This window comes from Heterocephalus glaber, unplaced genomic scaffold, assembly GCF_053883595.1.
Source record: "Heterocephalus glaber isolate CG9 unplaced genomic scaffold, H.glaber_assembly_v1.0 deba00001452, whole genome shotgun sequence".
NCBI lineage: Eukaryota > Metazoa > Chordata > Mammalia > Rodentia > Bathyergidae > Heterocephalus > Heterocephalus glaber.
In genome coordinates, this window is record NW_028258302.1 from 16,170,416 (window position 1) to 16,198,318 (window position 27,903).

A 27,903-nucleotide genomic window follows, 5' to 3' on the forward strand; every position below is an offset into this window, starting at 1 on the left:
AATGTTTTGCTTAAAACACACACACGCACACACACACGAGTTCTTTCTACACAGATGGCACCTGTTAGAGGCTGGTATGGAGGCCACAGGTCCCAAACCCCAGAGACTGGGCTGTGGGACACTCCTTCCGGTAGGTGGGGGACCAAGCTGGCATTTAGGCACAGGCCAGCTTCCATCCTTACCATCACACATGACACCATCGGTCTGCATCTCCCAGATGTTTGCCTGTCCAGCTTTCTGGGACCCCTTGAGCTGCTTCGAGGGATGGGATAAAGTATGGCGACGGTGGTGTCAGCTCTGGACAGTGATTCTTTTTTTTTGGTACTGGGGATCGAACTTGGAACCTTGCGCTTGCAAGGCAGGTGCCGGAACCACTGAGCTAAATCCCCAGCCCAACAGACGGTGATTCTTAATGAAGCACAACACTGTTCCTTATGGGGTGGAGATAAAGTTGGCCACTCCAGGCAGGCAAGGTGGCATATACCTCTAATCCCAGCACTCCATGAAACTGAGGCCAGAGGGTCACAGGTTGGACCCTAACCCGGGCAATTTAGTAACTTTTATTCTGTCTCAGAATAAAAAATAAAAAGAGGCTGGGGATCTAGCTTAGTGGAAAGGCTCTGGGTTCAATCACCAATTAAAAAAAAAAAGTTGGCCACTGCAGATTCTAGCTAAGAGCACACAGGACAGGAGGAACAGGCGCTGCTTCAGTGGCAAGGAGAGCACCGCCCCAGCTGAGGGGAGACATACTCCACCCCCAACCGGAGGGAAAAGCTCCAGCCGGTTCAGAAGTCGCCCAGCTGAGAGGGGGCAAACGATTCAGCCCAGAGCAGCCTCCGGTCTGAGGGGGGATGCCCGGCCCTGGCCGTAGGAGTCGCTATTCCGAGGCAAGGAACCACACTCCTGCCTTCAGGGTAACCAAAGTGGATTTCTAGAAATCAAGGTTCTGCAACTTTTCAGTGGGGCACGGCCTACCCTCGCGGGACAGAGTGGGCCCAGCAGTGACTCTGTGCCAACTTAGCACCCCACGGCCGCGCTGCACAAGGGCTGTTAGGATTTCCTTGCAGGCAGCTGGGCTCTTCGGGACCCCTCTCAGGGAACCAGTGAGCGGCGGGGGGCAGCACCGCGATGCCCTTTGCAGCCGGCCACCCTCCTCCCTCCCCGCGGGCTTTTGCACACGACGCGGGCAGGCAGCTTCACACGGGGTGGCGAGGGCCGGGATAAAGCAGGCTGGTGCGGGGCGCAGAGGCCGGGGCGCAAACGTGGAGCGCGGAGGCGCGGGGCTCCGGGGCGCGGAGCGGGAGAGGCTGGTGGTTGCGGGTCTAGGGCGTTTTCAGCGAGGCGGGGGCGCGCAGGGCGGCATGGAGGCCACAGAGAAGCAGCACCTGTTGGACCCCAGGCGTGGAGCCGGGTAAGGCGAGAGCCGGGTAAGGCGAGCACTGGGGCGGCATCCGACTCAGCCCATCTGGCTGTGGTTAGTTTTGGCTGCAGCCTGAACTGGGACCACGCCAGAGGGGCTGGGTGAGGCAGGGGGAAGGGGAAATTGGTCGCGGTCCCATGCTCCGGATACTATTTCTGCCTTTCTGCTGTGGAACAAGGGTCCTGACCCCAGTCTGAGGGAGCGGGGTCGGGACTACGTCTGGAGCCCCGCCCACACTCCAACCTTTGCCCCCGGGCTGCCCAGGGGAGGCCACGTGCCCCAAGTGAGCCGTAGGGGTCCTCTGCTCTTCACACTGAGCCAGAGCTCTGTTTTTTCTCCACGCTCCACTGGACAGCATGCCTCTTGGCCAGTGCCCAAGGTCTGTCCACCTCTAATTCTTGGAAGAGATGAGGGAAGAAAGAACAGCCCAAATCCAAGGCCCCAGGACTCCCATTTCTCCAGCATCGGTCCCCTCGGAACACGGGCTTCCCACCTTCTGGTCACTCCACCAGCCCCTGAGCTTGGAGTACTCTTAGCTCTTCTTTCCACTGGATACATAGCAACACCAAGGCCCCACCGAGAGACGGGACTGGAGTCGGCGCTCTGCCCCTGTCTCCCAGCTGAGTTCCCTCTCTCTTCCTCCCTGGGCAGGTCATATTTAGGATCTCTGTGGCCCCAGCCTGGCCTGGACTTCCAGGCTGTTGAGCTGGCTGCCCAGAGCAACCATTACTGCCATGCCCAGAAGGATCCAAGCAGTCACTGTGACCTGAAGAAGGAGCGGGCTCGTCGCCAGCTGTATGTGGCCTCTGCCATCTGCCTGGTGTTCATGATCGGGGAAGTTATTGGTAAGAAGTTTTGTGCTAATTAAATAAAGTTGGAACATGGAAAGCCTGGATGTTCCCAGAAATATGAATACCCACAGCCCCATTTATTAAACACTCATTATACTAACCCCTTCATACACATGCTATTTCATGCAGTTCTCACAGCCAGCTTATGCTGTCAACTGTTTTCCCCCCCTAGTACTGGGGGTTCAACCCAGAGCGTTCATACTGAGCTACATCCCTAGCCCTAGTATTTGTATTTTGAGAGAGGGTCTCACTGAGCTGCCCAGTCTGGGCTCGAATATTCAGTACTCCTGCCTCAGCCACTCAGGATGCTGGGATTATAGGCATGTACCACAGTGCCCAGCTTATTTGCCTTATTTTACAGATGGTGAAACTGAGACATGTTAAAGTTTTGGGGTTTTTTGTTTGTCTGTTTTGGTTTTGGTTTTTCATTTGTTTGTTTGTTTTTTCTACCGGGGATTGAACTCAGGACCTTGCGCTTGCAAAACAGGCACGGTGCCACTGAGCTAAATCTCCCGCTCCTGAGACATATTAAAGTTAAGTAACCTGCCAAACATCACACAGAGCCAGTAGGTAAGGGAAGTCCCAAATTTCTAGAAGGAAAGTACATTTACTGAGTACCTGTTATGTTTTCCAGCCTGTGTTTGAATTTGATTTTCACATTTACCCTCTAAGTAGATTTTGTTAACTCATTTCATAGAGAGTGGAAGTTGAGGCTCAAAGAAGGTAAGCCATTTACTTATGGTTGTACAGCTGATAGACTGAGAGATCTTGAACCCAGTGTGTCTTTTTGCAGAGCCTGTGGGCTCCCTGCTGCACATAGTCTGGGGAGTTGGCTCTCAGGGACTTGACAAGGACCCTCACTCTCCTGGCCCTGGCCCTGTCCCTGCAGGTGGGTACCTGGCGCACAGCCTGGCCATCATGACCGATGCAGCCCATCTGCTTGCTGACTTTGCCAGCATGATCATCAGCCTCTTCTCCCTCTGGATGTCCTCCCGACCGGCCACCAAGACCATGAACTTTGGCTGGCAGCGAGCTGGTGAGGACACCTGTTGGGCTAAAGATGGGCTTGAAAGAGAGAGGGTGGATCAGAAAAGAGGATGGATCTTAGAGTGGATCCTTGAGTGAGGCCAGGAGGGTGCCCAGGGTGGGGAAGAGGATGTTAGCCAAGGCCTTGGTCCTCTGGGAACTCAGTCTATGGGGCAGCCCTGGTCCCAGTCATCCAGGAGCTCTGATTGTGCAGATAAGCAAAGTTCACTTTCCTAAGAATGCAGTGGCTCAAGAACTTCAAGCACAAATGACAATGGCATTAGCACTGTACGTAACCCCGTGAATCAGCTCTGGGGGGAGGGAGAGGTCAGCAAAGGCTGCTGGAAGACACAGGCCTTAAACTCCATCAGTTCACTTTGGAGCTGCATTCATTTTCCTCTACTGGGAGATGGCCCGGCCTCCTTTCCTCAGATGCCTACTTGCCAGCTGATCAAAAGGTATATATTATAAGTCAGTTTTTTTCCATGTAAAACGAACAAGGTTGACCTGCATGACTTCTTCACTTCCTTCCAGCCCCGACATGCTCAGATGTCTGAGTGTTGGGGTAAGGTGTAACAATGCCAGCCACACCTTCAGTGGGACTCAAAGGGACCCAAGCCCTGATTTTGCAGGGAGGAGGAGAGACCATGAAGTGGGGAGGCCCCCAGCTGTAGGGTCCCAGCTCACTCTGGTGCTGGGGCTTGGTTCTTCCCCAGAGATCCTGGGAGCCCTGCTCTCTGTGCTGACCATCTGGGTTGTGACCGGGGTGCTGGTGTACCTGGCTGTGGAGCGACTGGTCTCTGGGGACTATGAGATCAAAGGGGGCACCATGCTTATCACATCGGGCTCTGCTGTGGCTGTGAACATCATGTAAGTGTGGCCTCGGTTCCCTCGGCATGCCCCCCTCCCCAGGCTCACTTTGCTGTCATTGGAAGGCCGTGCCACAGTCCAGCACAGGACAGGGACAAAATGTCCCTAATGCTCTGAGCTCTGGCACCTGGGATACCTGAGTCCTGCCTCAAGCTCAGGCCAAGTACATTGAGGGCTATAATCAGGGCTCACATCAACTCTACCCACTTCCCCAAACATGTTCAAATAACCTTAAAGCCCTCGTACCTGCAGTGGGGAGGGATGAGTAGACGTCCCGGGAGGCCTAATCCATATCCTTTTTCAAGCTGATGTGGCTGAAACTGGTCTTGGTGGGGGCAGTGATGTGTTGAGCATGGGTGTTTCATTTGGGCCTTTGTCTCGCTTGTGTAGTGGGCTCAGTTCCCACATCTGTGACATGACAGGGTGAACTAGATGACTTTCACACTGCCCTCCTGCCTGAGATTGTTGGTCAGCCCTATGAGTGGCTTCTGTCTTGCTGATTTGAAGCCTCTACTGCTACTCAGTAACCGCCTGGGCCCTGTCTCCACTTCTATAGAATGGGGTTGATCCTTTACCAGTCTGGCCACGGGCACAGCCATGGCAGTGGGCACAGCCATGAGGACACCAGCCAGCAGCAGGAGAACCCCAGCGTCAGAGCTGCTTTCATCCATGTGATTGGGGACTTGTTGCAGAGCTTGGGTGTCCTGGTGGCAGCCTATATTTTATACTTCAAGGTCAGAGCAGGGGACAGAGGGAGGAGGATGGGGCAGGGGAGTGCAGATCAACTGGGGCTCCTCTGTGCTTTGGGCACCTCCCAGATTCCAGCTCCCTCCCAGCTCTGGGCAAAAGGTTGAGGAGAGGGAAGGAATATTTATTGAATACCTACCAAGTACCAGCACTTCTGTTCTTCACAACTGCCCCCAAAAAGTAGGTAGCAGTGTTTTATGCAGCCCAGAAAGGCTTGAGGACTTGCACAGTGTCACACAACTGGCAAGCCAGATTCAAACCCAGGATTATGTATTGCTGGATCCTGGACACTGCCCATTACATAGAGTCAGTGAGCTGTTGTGGAGAGTCAGGCATTGGGTTTGAAGCCTGTATGATGAGAGTGAGTTGCCTGCTCACATTGAGCCTCAAATTCCTCATCTATAAAATGGGAATGTCAGGTCAAATGCTGTGTAAGGTTCCTTTTAGCTCTGCTCATGTCTCAGCCCCTCAAGCAAGGAAAGACAGTGAGGGCCTGGGCCACATCCTGAACTGTGATATGACCTGTCTGTTCTTCCAGAAGTGGAATAAAGAGTAGAAACTAGGAGGCAGGTTAGGGTGGGGCTTATGGCCACCCTGTAGAGAGAGCCCTGTGTCCCGATAGTGCTGGGGCGGAGAGGGAGCTGAGGTGTTGGCTGGTGAAGCCCAGGTCTGCCTTGCCCTTTTCCTGTAGCCGGAGTATAAGTATGTGGACCCCATCTGCACCTTCATCTTCTCCATCCTGGTCCTGGGGACAACCTTGACCATCCTCAGAGATGTGATCCTGGTGCTGATGGAAGGTAATCTGGGCTGTGGGCTTTGTGGGCTTCATTTTGGTTCTTGGATCTCAAACCATAATCTGCCTCAAATTGTGTGTGTGTGTGTGTGTGTGTGTTTGTGTGTGTGCAAATCCAAGCACATTGGTGGGGAGCCAGGTCCTGGAGCCAGCCTGAGCTGGAAACCTCCTGGGGCCCCCAGCTGACCTTGGCCTGGTGCTGAGCCCTCAGGTGTGTCACTTCCTGGAAAAGTCCTTGGCCTGTCACTGCCCTACCCTCTAGCCCCAAGGGTGGCTCCTCCTCTGCCAGGGGTGTGTCTTGCCTGCCTAATCAGGTGGCCTCTGGGTGGCATCTGTAGCACCTGGAGCTCCAGCCTGACCACATGTCCAGCCCCAGCCTCTGCTGCCTTCTCAAGAAAAGCAGATGAGATTGTGTTTCCCATGGCATGGGGAATGGCTGAGGCTCAGAAAAGGGCAGTCAGTCTGAGTCCACCCCTGCTCAGGCCTTTCCTGCAGCCTCTCAGGGTCCAAACCGTACCCTGGCTCAGGAGGAGGGGCTTCGGGCTGGTGGAGAATGGTCTGCCCTGACTACCACTCTCCTTCACTCAGGCTTTCTTATGCTTTAGGGTTTGGGGCTTAGGCTGAGGTCATGGGTCTCTACATGGTCAGGGTCAGTTTGGAGTGAAGTTGGTGCTGTTGGTCTAGGGTTGGCGGGAGCATTTGGCTGTGGGTCAGGGCTTTTTTCCAACAAGATGACTGACTTAGATAAAATCGATGATGATGCCTCAGGCGGGTGCTGGAACTCTCAGGTTCTGTTCCTTCTTTCTTCCTTCCATTAAAAATAAACACTTATTGGGTACCTTAGAGGCACACACTGTTCTAGGCACTGTGGATACAGTGGTGAATAAGACAAGAGCCCTGCTTTCATGGAGATTCTGTCCTAGAGGAGGAGACACATACACAGTCTAACAAGATGCTTTCAGATGGTGTTAACTGTGAAGAGAACATGCCAGGATGCATGGGGAGTTGGGGAAGTGGGGCAACATCAGATTTCCCAGAGGAGAAGGGTGGGAGGGCAGCAGCACCCTCTAGCCCCTGTCCCTGCTGTCTTCAGGGACTCCCAAGGGCGTGGACTTCACTGCAGTGCGGGATCTGCTGCTGTCAGTGGAGGGGGTGGAAGCCTTGCACAGCCTGCACATCTGGGCTCTGACCGTGGCCCAGCCCGTGCTGTCTGTCCACATTGCCATTGGTGAGTGATTGGGACACTTGGTCGGGGTGAGGGAGTGAGGCCACAGCACAGGCCTGAGGCCACACCCATGGGTCTTGGTGAGTCCCTGCACTCAGCCTGCACTTGGAACATATTGCTTCATTTGCTCCTCACGATCTTATTTACCCAAGAAGAAACTGAGGCTGGGGGTGGTAGCAGTCAAGTCCCTTGTCTGGGCTCTTGCAGCAAACAAGTGGAGAAGAAGCAGATTCTCTCAAGGCTGGTGCTTTTCCTGCTCTTTTAGGCCTGGGCCAGGTATGGGGTCTGAGGGTTTGCCTGATGCAAGAGAAGAGTCTGATGGCTTCTTCTTCATTTTCTTTTGTGGTACTGAGGGTCAAATCCAGGGTTGTTCTACCGCGGAGCTACATCCTCATCCCTTTTTTATTATGAGACAAGGTCTCACTAAGTTGCTTAGGCAGGACTCACACTTGAGTTCCTTCTGCCTCAGCTTCTCAAATGCTGGGATTACAGGAGCAGGCGATCATCCAGCTTCTGGGGCTTCTTCATGTTTGTGGTCCTGTACCCAGTTCTGCTGGGGGTAGGCAGGAGACTTCGGCCCCAAGCTTGAGTAAACAGGCCTTTGGTCCCCCCACCCCTGTGTCTCTTGCCTCAGCTCGGAATGCAGATGCCCAGGCTGTGCTGAAGGTGGCCAGCACCCACCTCCAGGGCAAGTTCCACTTCCACACTATGACCATCCAGATTGAGAACTACTCCGAGGACATGAAGGACTGTCAGGCATGCCAAGACCCCTCAGACTAGCAGCCTGGCCAGCCACCAACTGAGGCACGACCAGGACCTGCAGGTGGCCAGACCAAGGGTCCTGCAGCCAGGACTCTGCATACCCTCCACCGCTCTTTGCTCCAGGTTCAGTGTGGAGCTTTATCCCTTACAGGAGTGGGGTTCTTCCTGGCCTCCCCCATCTGCCCACAGCCAGCTCTGGGGTGAAGACTGGGCAGATGTCAAGCCAGCGTGACTCCTCTTCTCCACCTTGGGGTCAGCTCCCCATAGGGGTGTGTTTGGGTCTGGTCCCTAGCTGGTGTCACCCTGAGATCCACAGTGGGAGTCATTGAGGCATAGCCTGGGGTGACAAGGAGGAGACTGGCCTAAAAGTTCCCCCACTGGCCTGCATTTCCCACCTGATTGCTCTGGAATGGAGCCCCTCCCTCTGCCAATATGGTTTGAAGGGTCCCTGTACTCAACATGAGTTGCCCTGAGATGTGAAGCCGGGGCACCTGAGGTCTTCCTGTGGCTTAGTCACCTTGGCTGCGGGCCAAATGCTTCCATTTCCTGGAGGGGGAGACTTCTTACTAGGTGAGAACCTGGCTGGTTTCCTCAGTCCTTGTTACCACAGCCCAGGAAGCTGGGGCAACATACAGATACCTTTGACACAGTTTGGGGGGAAAGGTTGCAGCTGGGGTTCAGCCCAAACAACTTCACAGCCCCGGGGCCACATCTCTCACCCTGATAATGTCCAGGGGATTGCAGGGCCTGGAATCAGACATGATTGACCTGGCTTGATTGCCTACCTGGCCTGACTTAGTCAGAATCTGGGCACAGAGGCCATAGCCCAGGGGCTGACTAAGAGGGAAGAGCCTGGCTTCTGGGGTGAACACTGCTGATTTAGGGACTGGTTTGTGTTTATAAGAAGCAAGAGGGGAGAGCTGGCCCATCTCATGGAGGCAACATACCCAGTTATCAGAGAGCCTTGTGCCTAATGTCTGTCTCACCTAATGTCCATTCTGCTGTTATGAGCAAGTGTCCTTAGGACAGTTGGCCTCCCCATTCTTATCTGAAGACCAAGAATGGGCCACCTACCTCACAGGGCTGTTGTGAGGACAGAACCAAAGACCTGGTCACTTGGCCAAGCACCTGGTGTTTGCTGGAGAGTGGTTCCTTTCATTGTCATCCTGGAAAGAGGAGATCTCTGTGGCTTAAGGCTGTCAGGTGGGCTTCCAACCTGCCCAGGGCAGCACTGAGTCTGTCTTGACTCTGTCCTGGCTATGGCAGGAGGAGGAGAGCCTGGTCACTTCCCTCCTTCTTTGAGCCTCTTCCTAAATGATCTTTTGTCTTTCCAGCTCGGTCACTGGTTTGCCTGTGATCTAGAACAGGGGTCCTTTGGCCCCTCAAGGTTTGTGGGATGTCATTAGTGTTGGCCTGGAAGTGGCAGGGGCTAGGGAGGACAGCTGATGCTTGTGCACACCACCAGCCTCAGGGAATCGAATGTCTGCCTTGCAATCCCTGCAGGCCCCAGCAGCCTATATCTTGGGCTTCCCTATGTGCCAAGTCCTTACACCCTTCCCAGGAGACAGTCATTTGTTGTCCTCTTGTTCTTTTTTTTTTTTTTTTGGTACCAGGGATCGAACTTGGGTCCTTGCACTTCCTTGGCAGGCGGCGGAACCATTGAGCTAAATCCCTGGCACCACACCAATGTTCTTGACCCTGGGCCAGACTGCTTCCCTCCTACCTTCATTTTCAGTCCCTCTGCACCTCCAGCATTGGACAGCCCCCTGCCTCCCAAGGGACACCCACTCTGCCCAGCGGTGACAGTCTCCAGGGAGGACTGAGTCATCCAGGGGCCAGAGGTCAAGCTGGAGGTGGGGATGGGAGGTTTGCAGAGGCCTTAGGGACACCATGTTCCAGATGGCAACCTAGTCACGGGAGTTTCCAGAGCAGTGAAGGGTTCAAAGCAGGAAAACATCCGACACCCTAGATGGGCCTGGACCCTTCACCCCCACCCTCTAGTCACCCTGGCTCCTGGAGAGCCACGAGAGGGCCCCTCCCGGCCTGGTGGGTGCAGCTGCTGTAAGTGTATTTATAGCCTGAGCGTGAAGGGGCAAGAACACTCGTTTTATTTCGGAAGTGATAATTCCAGTTCCAGGTGTACGAACCCAGGGGAACCAGCACTCCTCCCCCATCCACCCTTGCCTACAGGGCACTGGGGACAGCCCTCCTCCTGCCCAGTCCTGGAAATGGTTCCTTTTTACTGAGCTCCAAGAGTGCAACCCCAAGGGGCGTGGCTGTTCTTTTTTTTTTCATTAAATTTATTGGTACATTTTAGGTATACAATACAGTTATGTTCATCATTGGGATCTTGTACTTTTACATGATGTATCTTGGTTCTGATTTGTTCCCCCTTCCCCTGCCCTCCCTTCAACCCCTCTACCCCTCCCTATTTACAAAGACTTTGTTTCCATTTTTTTTCCTTTTCTCATTTTTTCCTTTCCCTTCTTTCCTTTCCCCTACCCCTCCCACTTTCCCTACTCCTTTAGGCCTTTTCGTCCTATTACACAATATCAATTATACATTTATTTTTTATTTTTAGTACCGGGGATCGAACTCCTGGGGTCCCTTGCGCTTGCGCATCAGGTGGCGAAACCACTGAGCTAAATCCCCGGCCCTCAATTATACATTTTTTAAAAATTACAATATCAAGATTTAGAGGACATTACCACAGATTTTACAGAATTTAAAAGGATATAGAAAGCATTATTACAAAAATCTTTTAAAAAAGAAAATTTTGGTTTTTTTGGTACTCGGGATCGAACTCGGGTCCTTGCTCTTGCGCAGCAGGCGGCGAAACCACTGAGCCAAATCCCCGGCCCACAGAAATCATTTTCGAAATAAATTTGACAACTTTTATGAAGTACCTTGGAAGACAATGAAACTGACTCTGGAAGAAATATAAAATTTGAATAGCACCTTTTAAAGAAAGTATATTCCTGGCTTGAAAACCTACCTATATGACAACAACAGGCTCGTATATATTTTAACTGGTAAATTACATCAAACATTTAAAGCAGAAAAAAAGGAACACTTCTCCCCTCATTTTAGGAAACCAACATTGTCTTTTCAATTCCACGGGTGTTGCAGACCCCAGGCAGTGCACACTGTTGAGCCACCTCGACCCCTGTCCTCCCTCCCTCCCCACCAGGGGAAGTTTAAAACCCCATTCCCTTTGGTGGAGGGAGTGTGGTGCGGCGCTGACCCCTAGTGGTACAAATCGGTAATGCGGGGGAGGGTCCTGTTCGACAGGGATGCGTCACCTGCGTTCCTATCCCTTTTCCTCCCCAACCCTGGCTTCCCTGAATCTCTGCTCCTTCCCTGGGGCGCCTGACAACTCAGGCGTCTGCAGATGGCTGCCTTCTTCGCGAACTAGGGGTCCAGGGCGGGATGGATACACAGTGTCCACGCCGGCATATATTTAATGTCCCTTCTATCTATTCATCAAATGTTTGAGGCGCAAATGCCAGACCAGAGAGAAGACGCGACCTGCCCACCGGACTCTCCGGCCGGTCTTGGAGGTCAACGGTGTTCACGTTGCCAGCCAGCGTGAACAGTGCCCGAACCGCGAGAGCATCTCCGACACCTAGCCCCGTGAGTCGGGTATAAATGTCAGGCAAGGATCTGAAAGACAAGTAAAGTTAGCTGGGCGGAGGAGCAGAGAAAGTCATTCCAAAAAGCGGATCAGCCGCTGCGGAGCCACAGCAGCAGAGATAGGGCGCTGCCCACCCAGGGGTTGCCTTCGGCCGCCCAGCGGTGGAGAGGGGTGGGCCCGCCGCCCACCCCTCAGGCATCGTGGCCGTGATTGGACGGTCTGGAGTGACGTTTAGGCGACAGGCTGTCCTGATTGGTTCCAGGATGCCCCTGCAGGCAGGTGCTGCACCGCCCGGGAGCTGGGCTAGGATCTCCTTGGGTCTCTCCTAGGGCTTCTCCAGGCTGCGGTACTTCTTGCGCTGCACAGACACCGGGTCCTTGAACAGCACGGGGTCCAGACGCAGGCGAGAGGAGACCAGGGGCATGTGGCCGAACTCTGCCGCCATCTGGTTGATGCAGTCTTGGTCTGGGGGCTGAGGGTGAGGCCTGGAACCCGGAACCCCAGGAGCCTAACAGATGGAGGAGAAATGCCTTGATGGGGCTCTCTGTCCTTCTGAGGCTCCCTCATCTCCCGCCCCGGAGCAAGAAGGATTTGTATTAGACAGGAAGAGGGAGCCCCAGCCATGCTCTCCCAGTGCCGTCCCACGTCCGGCGGTCCTCACCAGTGGAGCCGCTTCCTGGTGCAGCTTGCCATAGGGCACTTTGATAGGGGGCAGCTTGGTGACTGCTGCTACTAGGAAGTTCATCAGGACGTCCGCGCAGGCGGGTCCCTCATCCGCCAGGGTCCTCAGGGCCTCGGGCAGGGAGTGGGTGAAGAGAGTGTGGTAATACCTGGGCGAGGGGGAGGACAGGGAGAGGCTGCAGCCAAGTCTCCCCCACCCCGCCCCCAGGCCCCATTCTCTTCCCTGCTGACCTCCCCTCAGCCTTCAACCCTGATCCTAGCCTCTTTCCAAAGCCCTTCTCCCGGCCCTGGCTGGCTCAGAGAGCTCCCACTGGCCCTGCTTGTCTGCCCTGCTCAGGCAGACCGAGACTTGTGGGGCCAGGCAGGGGGATCAAACATGACCAGCCAGATGCAAGCTTCAGGGAGACTGTGGAATAACCAGGTGAGGAGATGCTTGTGATACCCAACAGCGCAAGACAGGGTGCTCTACAGACATTAGGGATGTTCTTCACTTTACTGAAAATTCCCTGCAGAGTCCCTGGATGAATCTGCAAGGGGTTCCATGTTACACAGATTGGTTTAAACATGTTGAAGGAATTACTTTGAGGAGCCCCTCTGCAGTGCAATCCCTACCCTAAGAGTGAGGCACTTCAGGCAGCTTTGAGGTGGCCCCCAGCCCAGCAGACCCACATTTATAACGCACGAGAACCATTCTCTTGTTACCCCATCACCACCACCACCAAACCCCAACACTGTCCTTACCACTGAATACTGAACTTCTACGTAAAACAACACTAGCTATTTGTTGAACATGTGTGTGCCGGGGACTTGACTGGATGATCACACCAGCCCTGTGAGGTGAACACATCTCATTTTACAAAGACACTGAAACTCAAGAGAAGTAAGAGACTTGCCCAGAGTGATGTAAGTGGGAAGTGGCAGATCTGGGCCTTGACCTGGGTGCTCTGGGCTCTGGGCCACCCTATTCCTGGTTCAGGCAGGAAGTCTCTGGCCCTCCAATCCCTGCACCAGGCCAGCGTTCGTACCTATGGTAGAAGGCAGCTGCAGTGAGAACCATGGAGAACTCATTGGCCATCTCAGCAGTGTAGCCCCAGCCATCCTGGGACTCATCCCAGAAGTGGTTCCATGTTAGAAAGCCCACCATCCGCTCTGGGAAGCTCTGCCACACCACAAAGGCAAAGTCTACCTGGAAAGAGATTTAAATGAGCTGTGAGGAAGGACTTCCTGACCAACCAGAAACATCTTTGCATCTTATGGAGGCAGGGAGGAGAGGCTGGCCTGACTAGAGGGCCAGGACAGGGTTCAGGGGAGAGAGGATGGGAGCCATTACTTGGAGTTGAAGAGATGTGTAGCATGAATATTTCAGGGACATTTTGAGGGGGAACTTTCTCAGCTAGGAGCCACAAAAATAAAGTTCAAAAAAGTCTGAGAGGCCCAGTGTGGTGGCATATGCCTGTAATCCCAGCATTCAGGAGGCTGAAGCAGGAGGATCACCATGAGTTTGAGGCCAGTCTGGGCTACATAGTGAGTTCAAGGCCAGTCTGAACTACATAGTGAGACTCTGTGTCAAAAACAACCAAAATAAAAAAAGAAAGAAAGAGTCTGAGAACACCTCTGTTAGATTTCTAAAGAGGAAGCTGCCTGGCTTGCTATAGTGGTTCCTCAAGCAAGAGGCTGCATCTCATGACCTGTGGGCCTCCTGGCTCTGCCCTTGGGCTCTGTGCCCACCACACTGGACTCCTCTTGGGCCAGCTCACCTCACTTGTAGAAAGACTGCTGTGGGCATCGAGGCTGAGGATGGCATCAGTGCTGATGGCACTGTATGGAAAGAAGCGGTCACTGACCTGCAGTGGGAGAGGGCAAGGGTGACTGTCACAGGAAACCCACACATACAGTGAGACATGGTGTAGAGGAAGGGCTGTGAATACAGCGAGCCCCAGACTCATCCCACTCTCTGGGTTTCAGGGCCCCCTTTGGTTAAATGGAGCTGGTCTCCTGCCCTTCGGTTGTGACACCTCAGGTTTCCTCCAGTCATTTAGATCCTCACATCACCCTGGGAGGGTTTGTCAGACAGCTCTCATTTGAAGGAAACTGGTCTAGGGAGCTGAAGGGACTTGCCCAGAAGCACACAGCAGATAGGCGGTGCACACCACCGAGCTTCCCAGAAGCCACCCCTTCCTGCCCCCATTTGCTGCTTTCTGCCCACATTTCCCCAAGATCCTAGGTTTCTTTGTCCCTCGTCTGAGACACCCACACTCTCCTCTGCCTTTCCTCCTCACAGAAACCCTAGCATTCTGGAAGCATCATTCATGAGGGTCAGGGAGGAAAGAGAATCATTTCCATGAGGTCTGCAGCTGGAACCCAAGGAATGATTTCTTCAGGCCCATCTCCAATCCTGGCTTTGGCTGAGGCCCAAGCAAAAGGTGCTGGGTGCCTCCCCAGTTCCCAGCACAAGCCCACCCCTCCCAGCTCCCTCCCAGTGCTCACCTTCCTAGGCCCATCCATGATTGTCAAGGGCACTGCTGTCTCCGGCCACCTGAAAGGGAGTGGCCTCTCCCTGCTCCACAGAACCATGATCTAGGAGGGAAGGGGGTTCCTGAAGACTGCGGCCTGGGGCAGAAGGGGGTCCCAGGAGTGACTTTCTCCAGGGGACAGTACCACAGATGCATGTATGAGATGCTTCATTGGATCTGAGGTCTTTTCAGAGACCTGTCCTTGCCTTGGGGCTTACAGAAGGCAAGAAATCTGGTGTGGTTGTGGTAGCCCCCAGCCAGGACCCTGACTCCATGCCCCTCCCCATGTTTTCCTCTAAGTTTTATATTTCCTCTGGCTCCTTTTCATTCCCAGCCCAGCCCAAATGTCTCCCTGAGTAGCTGTTCCTGAGCTGCTTTATTCCTCTTTGAGGATCTACCTGGCTTCTCTGGAAATGTAATTTGACAGTCTGTGTGCCAGGACATGCCAACTGAATCTGAATCCTGGGGCAAAATCTTGTCTTGGTTTTTCTTTGCATGCTCAGTATCAACCCCAGGACCTGACCGAGAAAATAACTGCTAAGTGAGTGAATGAATGACTACTTTTCCAGCCTCCCTGTCCCTTACGCCCACCCTGGATCCCAGGACTCCAGCTGGTGGAGGGGGCAGACCTGGGCACAGTGCTGGGAGCCTGCCACCGCCTGGATGAGCTTCAAAGGGGGTTGGCTGGGGGTCCCCACCCAGATGAGGGCGCTGAATCTGCCTTCAGGGTGGGAGCCTTCAGAAAGGAGACACAGGCTATTAGGGTGGGAAGAGACAGAGCCCTCTGGAGAGATCCTGAGTAGGGGACCCCAAGAGCCAGTATCCATGGCGGAGGCATGGGGAGGGTCTCAGCAGGGCCCTGTGGGTGAGGCTAGGGTAGACTTGGGGACAGTTGAGGGGACTTCGTGTTGTCCTATGCCCAGAACATACTCTGCTGCAGGTGGTAGAAGGGGAAGTCCTGGGGGCTCCTGGAAAAAGTGGACAGGGCCAGGAGTGCCCCTGGAGGGCTGTTCCACAGCAGTGAGGGGTGGGCAGAGGTGCCCAAGATCCGGTCCTGAATAATCTGTGAAGCAAGAGAGGAGGGAGTGGCCAGTGTGGCCTCAAGACTGCAAGCCCTGAGGGGCTGAGGAAGTTAAGACTGGGCAGAACTTCCCATCTTCCCCTTCAGGTTCCGAGGAGGGGGAGGGTGGCAGCCATGGCACCAGACCCCTGGGAGCAGAAGAGTTGAGAAGCTGAAATCTGGAGGGGAAGCATCTGTGATTGCCTCCTACAAGTAACAGATGTGGCAGCCTTGCTGCCTTCCTTTCCTTCCTCACTCACAGCTGACATAACTAACAGATCATAACATTTTTTCAGGACCAAGAATCCTGAAAGATCCTGAGATTCTCCTCCCAACCAAGGCACTGCCATCAACTGGAACTAGCAAACCCTCTGAAATGCATTTCCTTCTTAGATAAGAAAACCGAGATCAAGACTGGAGAGAAAGGGGGCCAAGGTCTCACAGCCTGGACTCAGATACAGCCCACAGGCAAGTTCAAGGAGGAATCTCAAGACTGGTGTCCAGGGGGAGGAGTTTAGAGACCAGGCAGATGAAGGAGGAGTCCAAGGCCTAGGCCCCCACAGGTGAGAGCCCTCACCTCCAGAGTGGTATGGATGACTTTCTCTACGGAGGAGAAGTAGGCATCCCACAGAAACTGAGTCTGCTGTCGCAGGGCGAGGACCCGTGCAGGAGCCATCTCCTGGAGGGCGGCCAGGACCTGGGGCACAGAGGGAGAAAAGGCAGAGGCCTGGGACCTTGGCAGGCCCTGACTGACCTTGGGAGGGAGAAATCTGTGGCTTTCCGCAGCCATTTTTGGCCAGTTGAGTTCAGGGGTCACACAGAGATGGGTTTAAATGACACTTTAGTAACCATGGCAGCCCCAGAGAGAGGCCCAGGGAGGAGGAAATTTATCGATACATGTAGTGAGGGATAGGAATGAAGGCTAAAGCTGGGAGATCAGGATCTTGGGTCCCTCCCATGTCCTGGGCCCAGTCCTCACCAATGGGCAGGGCCCTGAAGTACCTGAAGTGGGAGCCTCTCATCAGCTACAATGGCCGCCTTGGTCCAGTCGATGACCTCAGAGAAGGGCAGCTCCCAGTGGGGGCTGAGAAGCACAGGGATGCAGCCAGCCTGGGGGGCAGGGTGGTCACCGGGCAGCCCAGTCCCACCCAGACAGATTCACCCCCTCCCAGGTCCAAGTCAGCACCAACTGCTGTTGGGGACAGGGGGCAAAGAGGAAAGGAAAGTGGGTTTGGGGCAGACAAGATGCTGTTCTGTAGAGGGCTCATGAACGTGGCCACGGGTACACCTGAGGCCCAGAGTGAAGAAGTGAAACGCTGACTACCCCTTGCCATGGGCCCGTGGCCACCTATCTACCAGCATGAGGAGAGGGGGGATGGACAACAGCGATGCGCAAGTTGGGGCTGTACCTGCAGGGCTTGGAGGAAACGAGAGGCTTCAGCACGTCGGCCAGGGATGAGGCAGAAGGTGGCGTTGGGCAGCTTTTCCCCAGGGTGGGTCCTAAGGAGGCACAGGACAGGTCCCTGCACACGTGAGCCTGAGACAATTGCCCCTTGCCCGGCTCCAACATTCCCAAATTCATAGTGTGAACCATCGTGTTCTCACGAGTTAACAAACATGCATGGCACATACAGCCACACACTGACACGTGCACAGCCATGCCCTAGGAGACAGGATTCCTGTCTGCCCTTGGTGACCTCAGACATCTCCCTTCCCTTCACTGGGCCTCAGTTTACTCATCTGCAAAATAGGAGGCAGTGGGACCTGATGTTTTCCAAGCCCCTTCCACTTCTACTCTGTCACATGCAGACTCTCAGGCACCTTCCACTCAAGTGGCCTCCCTGCCCGGTCCTCCCCCAACCCCTGGAGGAGTCCAGGCCCATGAAAGGCTTCTCTGTCAGGAGGTGGGCTGGGCCCCCAGCCTGGAACCACACAGGAAGCTCTTGCCTAGAGGCCCTATTACCCGCCCCAAGGACAGGCCACCTCTGTTCCTCCACCTCCTACCCCCAGCTCCAGGGCCACACTCAGGCTGGGGGGGGAGGGGAAGGAGTCACAGCCTCCTCAGAGCCACCTCCTTGGGTCTGCCAACCCAGGGAGCCATTGCCCATGACCCAGCTGGGAAGACAGAGGCTGGTGGGGGACCAGGATCCCTGGGCTGCCCAGACTGGGACTGAGGGCTGGGAGCCCAGAGGTTCCCAGGATCCTCCTCTGCTGCAGCCCGTCTGGTTGGCAGCCTGACCTTTAAGAAGCAGACCTGGGAATATCAGACAGCCCGGGGGCCAACCCCACTAAACAAGAGGGAGACTGAGTCCCAGAGGGGGACAGAGCGAGGCCTAGGACTGAGATGTGTCAACTCCTGACCCCAGTTGATGAATCACCCCAGAGGCACTGCTTAGGGGTCTCCAGGGGCCCTGGGTCTCCTTTCTACTCCACTTGATGCCCAGGTGTCCACTGGGCTCCCCCTGAAGAAGTCAAAGTTCAACTTTAGGACACCCTCTGTCACATTAAAAGCCGCACCACCAGCCAGGCAGGTAGAGTCCACTTCACCCCCCAGTACAGTAAACCAGGGGCTGAAAGCCCCTAGGTTTAGGCTTTGGGGAGCCCAAAGAGAGTTAAGGCCTGCTGACTAACCTGCACCCCTCAACCCTTTGTCTCCTTGTTCCCACCTCAGTGCCCCTGTGCACCTGCATCCTTTCCCCTCACCCCAAATGTCCCTCCCTGCCTCGTAGACCTAGGAATTCCTCCCACTCTGTATTAATGTCTGAGCTCACACACCACCTTCTCTGGGAAGCCCCCCTTAACTTCCAGGTAATGTTTGTGGGGCACCTATTTTCTCCAGACCCAGTTCTGTGTGCTTTACACACACTAACTCTATTCTCACAACAGCTATGAGATAGGAAGCATGTACTGGTATTATCTCATTTTACAAAGGAAACTGAGGCCCAAAGAGGTCATTTGGCTTTTATACAGAAGAGCCAGACAGGCGGATGTGCAGCCTCTCTCTGCTTAACAGTGTGTGTCAAGCCATGGACTTGTACATCTCTCCTACAGTGCTGAGCTACTGAAGCCAAGGGCTGTGCCTCCTCATCCTAGCACCCTAGGGCCTAGCAGGGCACAGGGTGAAGAATGGACACTCCGTGGATGGTAAATTGAAGAATGCCCAGTGTGGCACTAGAGGATAGATTCCAGATCCATGGGCCAGGGCCTGGGGCCAGTTTCAGCACAAAATCTAGTAATGGAGCTGGGGGTACAGACAGTCCTGGGAGGTAGTGGGTTTCCCATCAAGAGAGCTAAGTAAGCAGAGGCTCAATAAGCACCAGTATGGCATTTGGGGAGTGTGTTATAGAGGAAACTTGTGCACGTGTGTGGTGACCACCAATGAAGACGTAGCACTGTGTGACTCTGGGATGTTTGGCATAGATCCAGGGCCTCAGAGCCTATGGGCGATCAGTGTGGCCCTGCCCCTGCCCACAGGGGCCTACTTGGGTCTGGCCTCAGGCAAGGCCACAGGGTAACTTCTGTGTGCCTTAAGTACTTTGAACTTTGCAGCCAGTCCTGCTAGGAAAAAGTGTTAAAAATTATATTTGATAGGGCTGGGGATTTAGCTCAGTGGTTCCGCTGCCTGCCTCGCAAGTGCAAGGACATGAGTTCGATCCCCAGTACAAAAAAAATTATATTTGATAACTATGTTGGTATAAAACCAAACTATAGTTTTTTGGGACAGGGTCTCACTTTGTCATGCAAGCTGGCCTTGAACTTGCTATGTAACCCAAGCTGGCCTCAAACTCACAACAATCCCCCTACCTCAGCCTCGGGAGTGCTGGGATTCCAGGTGTGTGTCACAATGCCTGGCCCAAACAATATTATATGTTAGAATGTTTTTCTACCTAAATGGTCATTTTTTTCTTCTCATAGTACTTTTATGCACCTTAAAAAGTATTTTTGGCCTTACACATGGTACCTGTTATATCTGTTTTTTTAAATTAAATTTAATTTAATTTTTGGTACCGGAGACCGAATTCGGGACCTCGAGCTTTCGAGGCAGGCTCCGGAACCACTGAGCTAAATCACTGGCCCTGTTGTATCTAATAGATACAGACTGGGGGACTTGAAAAAAATCTATTGAATACACATTTAGGGTTGGGGATTTAGCTCAGTGGCACAGCACCTGCCTGGCAAATGTGAGGTATTGAGTTCGATTCCTGATACCACCCCCCCCCACATTTAAACATGGGGGACATCTGTGCACATCATGCCTGAACATACACACACACACACACACACACACACACACACACACACACACACACACACACAGAGCTTCTCAGAGCAGACACCTAAGAAACTGGAAACTGTGCTTGGCTCCAGAAGGGAAACTGGGTGGTCGGAAGACAGGAATGGAAGTGAGACTTTTACTGTGTACCCTGTTGTGTCTTTGGAATTTTGTACCCTGTGAATGAATTACCTATTCATAAAAATACACAAGTAACAATTTCAGTGGGTGGACCCTTATTCTGAAGCAACAGGGGACTGTTCAACCAAGGTGGAAAAACATAGGTGCTGGAGCCAGAAGTACAGGGTTTAATCCCAACTCCACCACTTCCAGGCGCCAGATCAGAAAAGTGAGGGGGCCTCGAGACAGAACTGTGTCACTGAAGGCCCTTGGTTCATTCACACCCCCTCTCTGAGCTCAGTTTCCTGTGCCCTGAAACGAGGATAGTAGTGGTTCCCTAGAAGAGTGCTTGAGAATTTTCAATGACAGGTAAAGTGCCTGGCACCAGCTGAGTGCATGTGGGACAGTGGCAGGACTGTGAAATGCCTGTTCCTGGCCAGCACTTGTTTATTCAGGCCACCTTCTGAGGGCTGGCCCTGTCTCTGTCGGCCCCCCTCTCTCTATCCCTGTACTGAATGTCTGGCCCAGGAAGCTGCCTGGAGCTTCAGAGAAAGTGAGGGTCCAGCTAACCCAGAGATGACAGACCCTGTCACCTGGCGGTAGGCTGAGGCCAAAGTTGAAGCTCCTTGTGGTTCAGAGGTCAATGAGAGGCTGCCAAGCTTCAGATTTTGGATATATCAAAAAATCTACCTTAGGCTGGGGATTTAGCTCAGTGGTTCCAGCGCCTGCCTCGCAAGCGCAAGGTCCCGAGTTCGATCCCTGGTACCAAAAAAAAAAAAAAATCTACCAAAGCCTGGAGTGGTGACACATACCTATAATCCAGCTACTTGGGAGGCTGAGGCAGGAAGTAACAGGTTCGAGGCCAGCCTGGGCAACTTAGCAAGACCCTGTCTCAAACTAAAACAATTAAAAGGGCTAAGGATGTATCCCTGGGTTTGATTCCTAGCACTGGAAAAAACAAACAAAAAACACAACCCTCTCCTATCCAGAGGGTGACCCATCCTAATTAGATAAACAAACTGACCAGTTCTGGCCCATTTTAGATCCACCAGTGAACAATTTGTGTGCACTCACCTACCTGCTGTGTGCAACTCCCTTAGTTTCTCAGAGTTCAGACTGAAATCGCTTTGCATTCACCAATAACCAACTGCACTTTGCAGTCACCCAAATCAGCCCAAAGTGGAACTTCTTACAAGCAAGAGTGGCTGAATACTGTGCATTCAGACGGAGAGAGGGCAGGACCAGGGAGCCTTGTCACCAAGGGTGAGCATCCATCTCTCCATCAAGGCTCTGCGCTCTGAGCCTGTGGGGCCTCAGGAGAGCTCGACTCCTTGCCTGGCTGCTGAGGACACTAGAGATGGGTCCCCGCAGAAGGGATGGCAGGATCACAGGGCAGTTCCCTTCTTATCCCTGGCCATGTGGCTCTCTGGAGGCCTCCAAATGCCTTCAGGAGGTAAATGGGTTCCAGTCCCACAAGAGCCTTCACGGAGAGAACCCCCAGGAGCCCCATGTGAGGTGACACTGGAGCTTGGCCAAGGGAAGAATTCCCAGGAGGGAAGCAGAGCTCAGAATAGTCATGTTCCAGCAGAGCACGAGAAGGAAGCCCAAGGGAGGAATCTCAGGAAGGAGGAGGGAGGGACAGTTTCCAACCCAGGGGTGCCAGAGGAGGACAGAGGTTGATGAGGGAGCCCTCTGCCACCCCCAAAGGAACTTCCATTCTTGCCTGCCCAGGCTTTAGGGGCTGCTGGCCTCCCGAAGAGAGAGAGGGGCTTCAGGAGCTTGGATGCTAACTCCCTTATCTCCTGAGGTGCATTGCCCCAGCCTGCCTGGGAGAAGGAGTTTCTGCAGGGCTCACCATGTCCCATAGGCCCCGGGGCCCTTATTTATATCCAGGCCCTCTCACTGGCTGGAAGTTCTTCTTTAGATCAGACCTATAACCAAAGGCTGTTTTCTTAAGAGCTTAATCCTCCAAGTTAGCTGGGAACATCTTCTAGCTGTGAGCAGTTACTAAGCTCCAGGGCCCCATGGAGGCATTTGACAGGGTCGACCACTGTACTCTTGCTTAAATTGCAGAACTCTCGAAGGAAATGCTTTAGAAATAGGTAGTTCTGGATTAAAATACTGGCTGTGCTCATTCTGGCTGTGTGACCTCAGATAAGTGACTTAATCACTCTGAGCAGGTACCACCTGATCCTAGTGTCTGGTATAAAACACTTAAATTAGTATTAGCAATTAGTATAAGTTTATTATGCATAATCATTATTTATAAAGGTGCTTATCACAGAGTAAGCACCATACAAGTGTATGTTACATAAAATATTAGGGTAGGGGGCTGGGGATTTAGCTCAGTGGTTCCATTGCCTGCCTCACAAGCGCAAGGTCCCAAGTTTGAATCCCGGTACCAAAAAAAAAATGTTAGGGTAGAAAGGATTGGAATACCAGAAAGAGAGTAAGTAGATGTGAGTCATGCTTTGTTTTTAAAGATTCTCGAGAGAGAGGCCAGGGATTTAGCTCAGTGGTTCCGCCACCTGTCTCAAAAGCACAAGGTTCCGAGTTTGATCCCTGGTACCAAAAACCAAACCAAAACAAAACAAAAAAAGATTCCCGAGAGAGAGCTCTCCAAAATCTGCCTTTGTCCCTTCTTGAGGCAGATCACTGTCTTGGTGGAAGTGCTCTCTGTTGCCTAACCTGACTCCCTCCTGCTGTAGCTGAGACCTAAGTTTGCCAAGACCAGCTGGTCCTCCATGCCAGTCCTGCCCCGCATCCTCATCTCTGGGCTTCTCCTTTCACAGCCCCCCTCCCATCCAGCCCCGCAAAGGGAAGGTTCACTTACTGCTTAGGTCCAAGGTCTTGCTCACAGCGCCCATCCCAGGGGCAGGTGGCAGAGTGAGTACTTGCTGTGTGCCACCTGCCCCCCTCCTCTCCCAGGGCTAGCAGGGCTGCGCTAGGGTGGGGGCTGTGCTGCCGCAGCTGGCCAGGAGCTCCACCTCGAAATGGGTGGGCTTCAGGGAGCAGCGGGAGTGCCACATCGAAGCCAGGCCGGAAGGTGTCCACCCTGGGGCTGGCCTCCGCCACCATGGCCTGTCCCAACTGGGAGGCTCGGGGACAGGAGTCTGGGTGGAGATTGATGACCAGGTGGTTTCTGCCTCCGTCCCAGTGGTGGGGTGCTGGGCCACACTGTCCAGCCGAGGTGCCCTGGCTGAGGAGGAGGAAGAGGCAGGCCTCTGTGAGGCTTCGAGCATGGTAGCGGGAGCCTTCCAGGGAAGCCAGGATCCTGCGATGCGTCTCAGAGGCTGTTCCAGCTGCTGGGTGTGCAAATACCTTGAGGCCGTCATCCCTGCACCTGGAGGTGTCAAAGCAGGTTCCCCAGCTGCATCTGGCACCATGGAGGGCTTGAGAAGGCTGAGGGACATCTTCTGGGGGCTCCTCAGGCTGGGAGAAACTCTGCAGGAGCGCTGCATCCAGCCAGTGGGGCCAGCCTTGGGGGGTGGCAGGTTGAGGTCTGGGGGACACTGCTAGGCGGAGAAGTGGGGAGGCCCCTAGGAGGATGAGGAGGAGCCAGGAAGCTGACAGTGCCAGCCAGAGGGACTTTCTTCTCCAGAACTGCATGTGGCCACCCACAACCAAGGCTGGGGAAAGCCAGGTGCCCCTGCAGGCACACAGAAAGAACAAGCAGAACCTGAGGGTGGAGACCTGGGCTGCGATCAGCTTTCTAGTCCAACACTGTCACTGCACAGATGGGAAAACTAAGACCCATGAGAACAAACTCCCTGCCTAAGGTCAAACAGCAAGTCACTGGCCACGCATGAGGAGCCAGGGAGGACCTAGCTTTCTGGATTTGCTTTCCTTGCTCAGGACTCTGTTTCCTCAGCCTCTGCACAACCAAGTCACCCTTTGCCCCACCGGCAGGGCCCCCTGGCCCTGGGCACTACTCAGACTGATGTAACCCTTGTCCGGACAGCAAAGCAATGTCCCTCTGCCCTCCTGGCTGCCCCCTCTGACCTTGGCCTTGACTGAGAGGAGGGCTGTCTGCCAGGCCATGGAGGACTGGTCAGGGCTCCCACAGGAAACAGCCTTGCTGGGGGGAAGGCTGGAAGGAAGTAGGGCTTGTCTCTCCCACTGCCCCACTGCCTGAACAATCCCTGTGGCTCTGGCTACCCCTGCACCTGCAGCCAGGCACTCCTGTGGCTGGAGCTAAAATTAAACTCTGTGCCCATGCGGGCCATCAGAGTCAGTTGAAGTTAGAGCCCTTTGCCTGGGGGACCGAGAAGACTCAAGGCTCTGGTCCTCTTACACTCTGCCGCTGTCCCCAGCTGGGGCAGCACCAACCCTCCCCAGCCTCACAGCCACCCTGGACCCTCAGGCTTGGAGCTCTCCCAGAACAGAGGCCAGGAGCAGAGGCCAGGTCTGCTGAGCTAAGCCCTGCCCCATGCCCCCCAAGCCCTGCCAGCGCCACTCTGTCTCCCGTCCCTTCCTTCGGGCTGCATCTGGCAGGTCTAGATCTCTTTCCTGGCAGCAGCCTGGCTCCTCCCCTGCCAGCCCTGATTTGTTCCTGGCTGGGAGGCAAGGTCTCCGCTTAACTCCTTCCAAACCAATTTCCTGGGTTGCTGACGACAATAACCAGCAGGTACCATGCCTCATGGTTGGCCACGCACTGTCACAGCTTGTCTCTGAATCTTACAACAATTCTCCAGAGCAGAGATTTCTCTGTCATTTTTTTACAGATAAGAAAAGTGAAGCTAAGACAGGGGATGGAATCCTCCTGAGATGACCTAGCTAAGAAGTCTCTGAGTGGAGATTTGAACCCCGAGCTCTTGACCATCGGTCACCCTGGTTGTGTGTTTGAGGGTGGGAAGTTGACAAATCAGCAGATGGGGAAGTCAACAGAGAAGTGAGGAGTTGGGGTTGTGGCAGGGGAGTTAGGTAAGGTATTCTGACCTGTCCCAGGGATTGGTCCCCTCTTCCTTTGGTGCCCCCATCCTCATCCAGGCCCAGCCTTTTGTCCTGTCAGTATGGGAAGTTCTTCCTGAACTTGGTGCTTCTTTAGTTCATGCTCCGTTGGGGGAACCCCCGGCAGTTCCTTGGTCTTGGTTCCTTCCTCTGTCAGGGGAGTCTGCAATGCACACTGCCACCCACTGAGGAACAGCAGAAGTGATGGGGAGACACAGGACCCCCAGGTTGGTGAGGATGGGCCCGGGTTGGTGCTTGGAAGTGGATTCTGCATCTCCCTGCCTCTAACCCCCCCACCTCTGTAATGGGGATAATAACATCCACCTTGAGATGGTTGCCAGGTTAGATCCAGCCTATCCTCCCAGTGGGGGTCCCTCAACAAGTGCCCTCCTTTTCCTTGCTTGTCTTCCCCTGATCTGAGTGCTGCTGATCTGAGTGCTGCTGATCTGATGGGGGAGATACCATGGGAACATTCTGTCCTACATGAGCAGCCCGTCTAGGGTGGGACATGGTCCATACAGCCAGGAGTGTCCTGAAGATGGCCAGTAAGGGAAGCAGGCCTTTTGCAGGTTGCTCTGTGGTGGCTGACCATTCCTGAACGTACCAAGTGCTCTCCTACTACCAGGGCAGGCATTTGTGCATGCTGCTAATGCCTCCTTGTCTTCCAGGAAGTGGCAAAGGCTCCCTTCTGACAAGAGGCCACCTCAACTGTCCTCGGGCTGGGTCAGGGCCCTCCTCCAGGGCCTCCCTCTGTCCCTGCACTCATCTGTTAATACACTCCTCCACCTGACCAAGAGTCGGGAGACCAGCTCGGGGGAGGTTCCACATGCGGTACTGAGGATGAAGCGCTGAACAGGGCAATGAGGCAGGAGGTAGACGGAGGAGGTCTCTGGAGCGGGTCTGAGAGGCAGAGGAGAAAAGAGGAAGCCAGCTCTCCAAAACCACAGAAAACACCTGCTTCTAACAATTAGGACACACCTGGTAAAAACAAGGGGGCACATTCGCTATAGGCTTCTGGGACAGCCCAAGATAGTTTTCCAAAGACCACAGACAGCATCCGGTTCTAACAACTAGACCACCCCTGATAAAAGCAAGGAGACTCGTGTACTAGGGACCATCTTCAGCACTCATAGGTAACCCCATATAATTATAATCTCATTTGCATTATAGTCTTGATCCTTCCCACCATGACCTTGAGCACCAAGACAGTCCCACAAAGGTCCAGACAAAAAAATCCCCCAAAACAAAAAACCTACAATAGAAAGGAAGAGACTTATTCTTAATTGTTCCTCAATCCAAAGAGCTGCCCCTTGCCTGAAAAAGAAAACCAACCAACCAAACAAACAAGCATAAAATACTCCATATAGCAACTGGTACCTGGTTTCTTTGGGGCTGTGAGCTCTCCTCACTGGCCTGCTCCCATCCTGAGGAATGTAGTTTCACTTTATTCCTTTTTTTTTTTTTTTGGTACTAGGGTATTGAACTTAGGACCTTGCACTTGCGAGGCAGGTGGCAGAACCATTGAGCTAAATCCCCGGCCCATGTAGTTTCACTTTAAATAAACCTGTGCTGCTTTTACTCTCTGTGTGATCTGTTCAATTCCTTGCTCAGGATAACAAGAATTGAGGACATCTTCCAGACCTCAAGCTCATCAAATCCTCTCCCCACTCTCTCTATAAGGGAGATACCATTCTCATCCCCATTTCATGGACAAAGAAACTGAGGCCCAGGGAGTTTAAATTACTTGCCTACGTTCCCACAGCTAGCTAGGGGTCCTAGGCCATCCATATCTTTAACCACGGCACCATTCTGCCTGCTGAGTGAGATGTATGCCCTCTTGTCCTCCTGAGCTCACTGTCCAGAGGAGAAAGAGGCTGGTAACCAGCAAGCACAGAATGGTGGTGGAGGGGACCTGGGAATACACAGGGGGCTGCCTAACCTAGGGGTTGAGACAGCTTCAGAGGAAGTGATGCCTACCCCAAGACCTGAAGGGTAGCAGTGTGGCATTTGGGGGTTTCTCTTGTTTGCAGTGCCAAGATCAAAGCCAGGGCTCCACGGCAGACAAGCAATCCACCATGTGCTTCATCCCCAGCCCACAGCGATGTACTTTCGAGAAAAGCATCATGGCTATGTGAGGATAGCCAGGAAATGGCAGATACAGAGGCAGCCATGGCTTTTGATTTCTGGTCTTGTTCCTGGTTTGGGCCAGGGGGCCTGACTCTGGGGTTCCTGACAGACCGGGTTCTACCATCTGCCGCCTGCCACCTTGAGAGCCCAGAGAAAGTGGTGGCAAATGAGAAAAGAATTTTATTTTCAGTGTGGCCACACTGGGAAGCAGGGGGGCCAGCATCCTCCACCCTGCCTTCAGGGTGCTGACAGGAGCTTTAGGGAAGGAAGAAAGGCTGGGGTGGGGGGAAGAAGTATGCCCAGTTGGTCAAGCTGTGATCTAGTTGACCACTGTCTCAGGTCTGGTTCTTTGAGGTCCTGCTGGTTTTAGGAGGGGCAGTTTGGTTTCTACCATGGGGTAATTGCCCCTTCTTAAGAGGGTAGTCCTACCATGGGGTGATCTGCCTGTAAGACTTGCTGTTCCTGGAATCTTGAAAATATCTCTTATCTTGGTATCTTTGGTCTTGAAGGTAGAAGAGAGAGGTTAGGTAAATTTAAGACTAATCATCCTTGTATTACCAGTTTTTAGACAGACACTCCTTAAATGATTATTGTCTCTACGTACAGAGTGGAGCAGGCTACTAGTTGGCTCGGCTCTCATACATCTTTCTTCCCACAAGCCCTGATAGAATAAACCTCCAGCAAAGGCCTGTTGAATGGTGAAGGAATGGATGAAGAGAGAAAGTCAGCAGCTGGGTAGGGGACTGAGGGACACCTGATCCTGCTCTGGCTGTGGGCTCCCCAACCAGCTTACATCGAACCCTGCATTTGTACAGTCAGATAAGCCCTCTCCTACCTGCATGCCTGCAGGA

At 53.6% G+C, this 27,903-nt stretch overlaps 2 protein-coding genes across 6 annotated transcripts; one reads left to right on the forward strand and one right to left on the reverse strand.

The window, feature by feature from the left end:
- The first annotated feature begins 776 nt into the window (after nucleotides 1–776).
- On the forward strand, nucleotides 777–8,823 carry Slc30a2 (solute carrier family 30 member 2). 2 transcript variants are annotated; one of them, XM_087215534.1, is made up of 8 exons: nucleotides 777–914; nucleotides 2,072–2,265; nucleotides 3,161–3,307; nucleotides 4,014–4,167; nucleotides 4,724–4,901; nucleotides 5,606–5,711; nucleotides 6,801–6,935; nucleotides 7,567–8,823. In XM_087215534.1, the coding sequence occupies exons 2-8, from the start codon at nucleotides 2,247–2,249 to the stop codon at nucleotides 7,710–7,712; spliced, it is 885 nt and encodes a 294-aa protein (XP_087071660.1). In that variant the 5' UTR covers nucleotides 777–914; nucleotides 2,072–2,246; the 3' UTR covers nucleotides 7,713–8,823. The 2 variants fall into 2 exon arrangements, with proteins under 2 accessions (XP_087071660.1, XP_004850684.1); XM_004850627.3 differs by lacking the exon at nucleotides 777–914 and adding an exon at nucleotides 1,223–1,411.
- Nucleotides 8,824–9,277: 454 nt separating this feature from the next.
- Extl1 (exostosin like glycosyltransferase 1) lies at nucleotides 9,278–24,694 on the reverse strand. Of its 4 annotated transcripts, none has more exons than XM_021263095.2 (11): nucleotides 22,809–24,674; nucleotides 16,992–17,105; nucleotides 16,585–16,666; nucleotides 16,160–16,279; nucleotides 15,453–15,585; nucleotides 15,152–15,258; nucleotides 14,497–14,586; nucleotides 13,767–13,853; nucleotides 13,035–13,195; nucleotides 11,990–12,158; nucleotides 9,278–11,836 (listed from the first exon to the last, which is right to left on the reverse strand). In XM_021263095.2, exons 1-11 carry the CDS (start codon nucleotides 23,582–23,584, stop codon nucleotides 11,654–11,656), a joined length of 2,022 nt encoding a protein of 673 aa, XP_021118754.1. In that variant the 5' UTR covers nucleotides 23,585–24,674; the 3' UTR covers nucleotides 9,278–11,653. The 4 variants fall into 4 exon arrangements, with proteins under 4 accessions (XP_021118754.1, XP_004850688.1, XP_087071659.1 ...); XM_004850631.4 differs by having other exon boundaries at nucleotides 16,585–16,692; nucleotides 16,992–17,082; nucleotides 22,809–24,670; XM_087215533.1 differs by lacking the exons at nucleotides 15,152–15,258; nucleotides 15,453–15,585 and having other exon boundaries at nucleotides 16,585–16,692; nucleotides 16,992–17,082; nucleotides 22,809–24,676.
- Nucleotides 24,695–27,903: the final 3,209 nt, after the last annotated feature.

What these genes read in the sequence shown, in the direction of transcription:
- Slc30a2 (XM_004850627.3), top strand. Translation starts at nt 1,362, where the DNA reads ATGGAGGCCACAGAGAAGCAGCACCTGTTGGACCCCAGGCGTGGAGCC. An exon ending in CATGATCGGGGAAGTTATTG is followed by an intron (nt 2,266 to 3,160) that starts GTAAGAAGTTTT and finishes CTGTCCCTGCAG; the next exon opens with GTGGGTACCTGGCGCACAGC. An exon ending in CCTATATTTTATACTTCAAG is followed by an intron (nt 4,902 to 5,605) that starts GTCAGAGCAGGG and finishes CTTTTCCTGTAG; the next exon opens with CCGGAGTATAAGTATGTGGA.
- Extl1 (XM_004850631.4), bottom strand. Translation starts at nt 23,584, where the DNA reads ATGCAGTTCTGGAGAAGAAAGTCCCTCTGGCTGGCACTGTCAGCTTCC. An exon ending in GCTCCCAGCACTGTGCCCAG is followed by an intron (nt 14,587 to 15,151) that starts GTCTGCCCCCTC and finishes CTTCCCTCCTAG; the next exon opens with ATCATGGTTCTGTGGAGCAG. An exon ending in GCAGCTGCCTTCTACCATAG is followed by an intron (nt 12,159 to 13,034) that starts GTACGAACGCTG and finishes CCCCTCGCCCAG; the next exon opens with GTATTACCACACTCTCTTCA.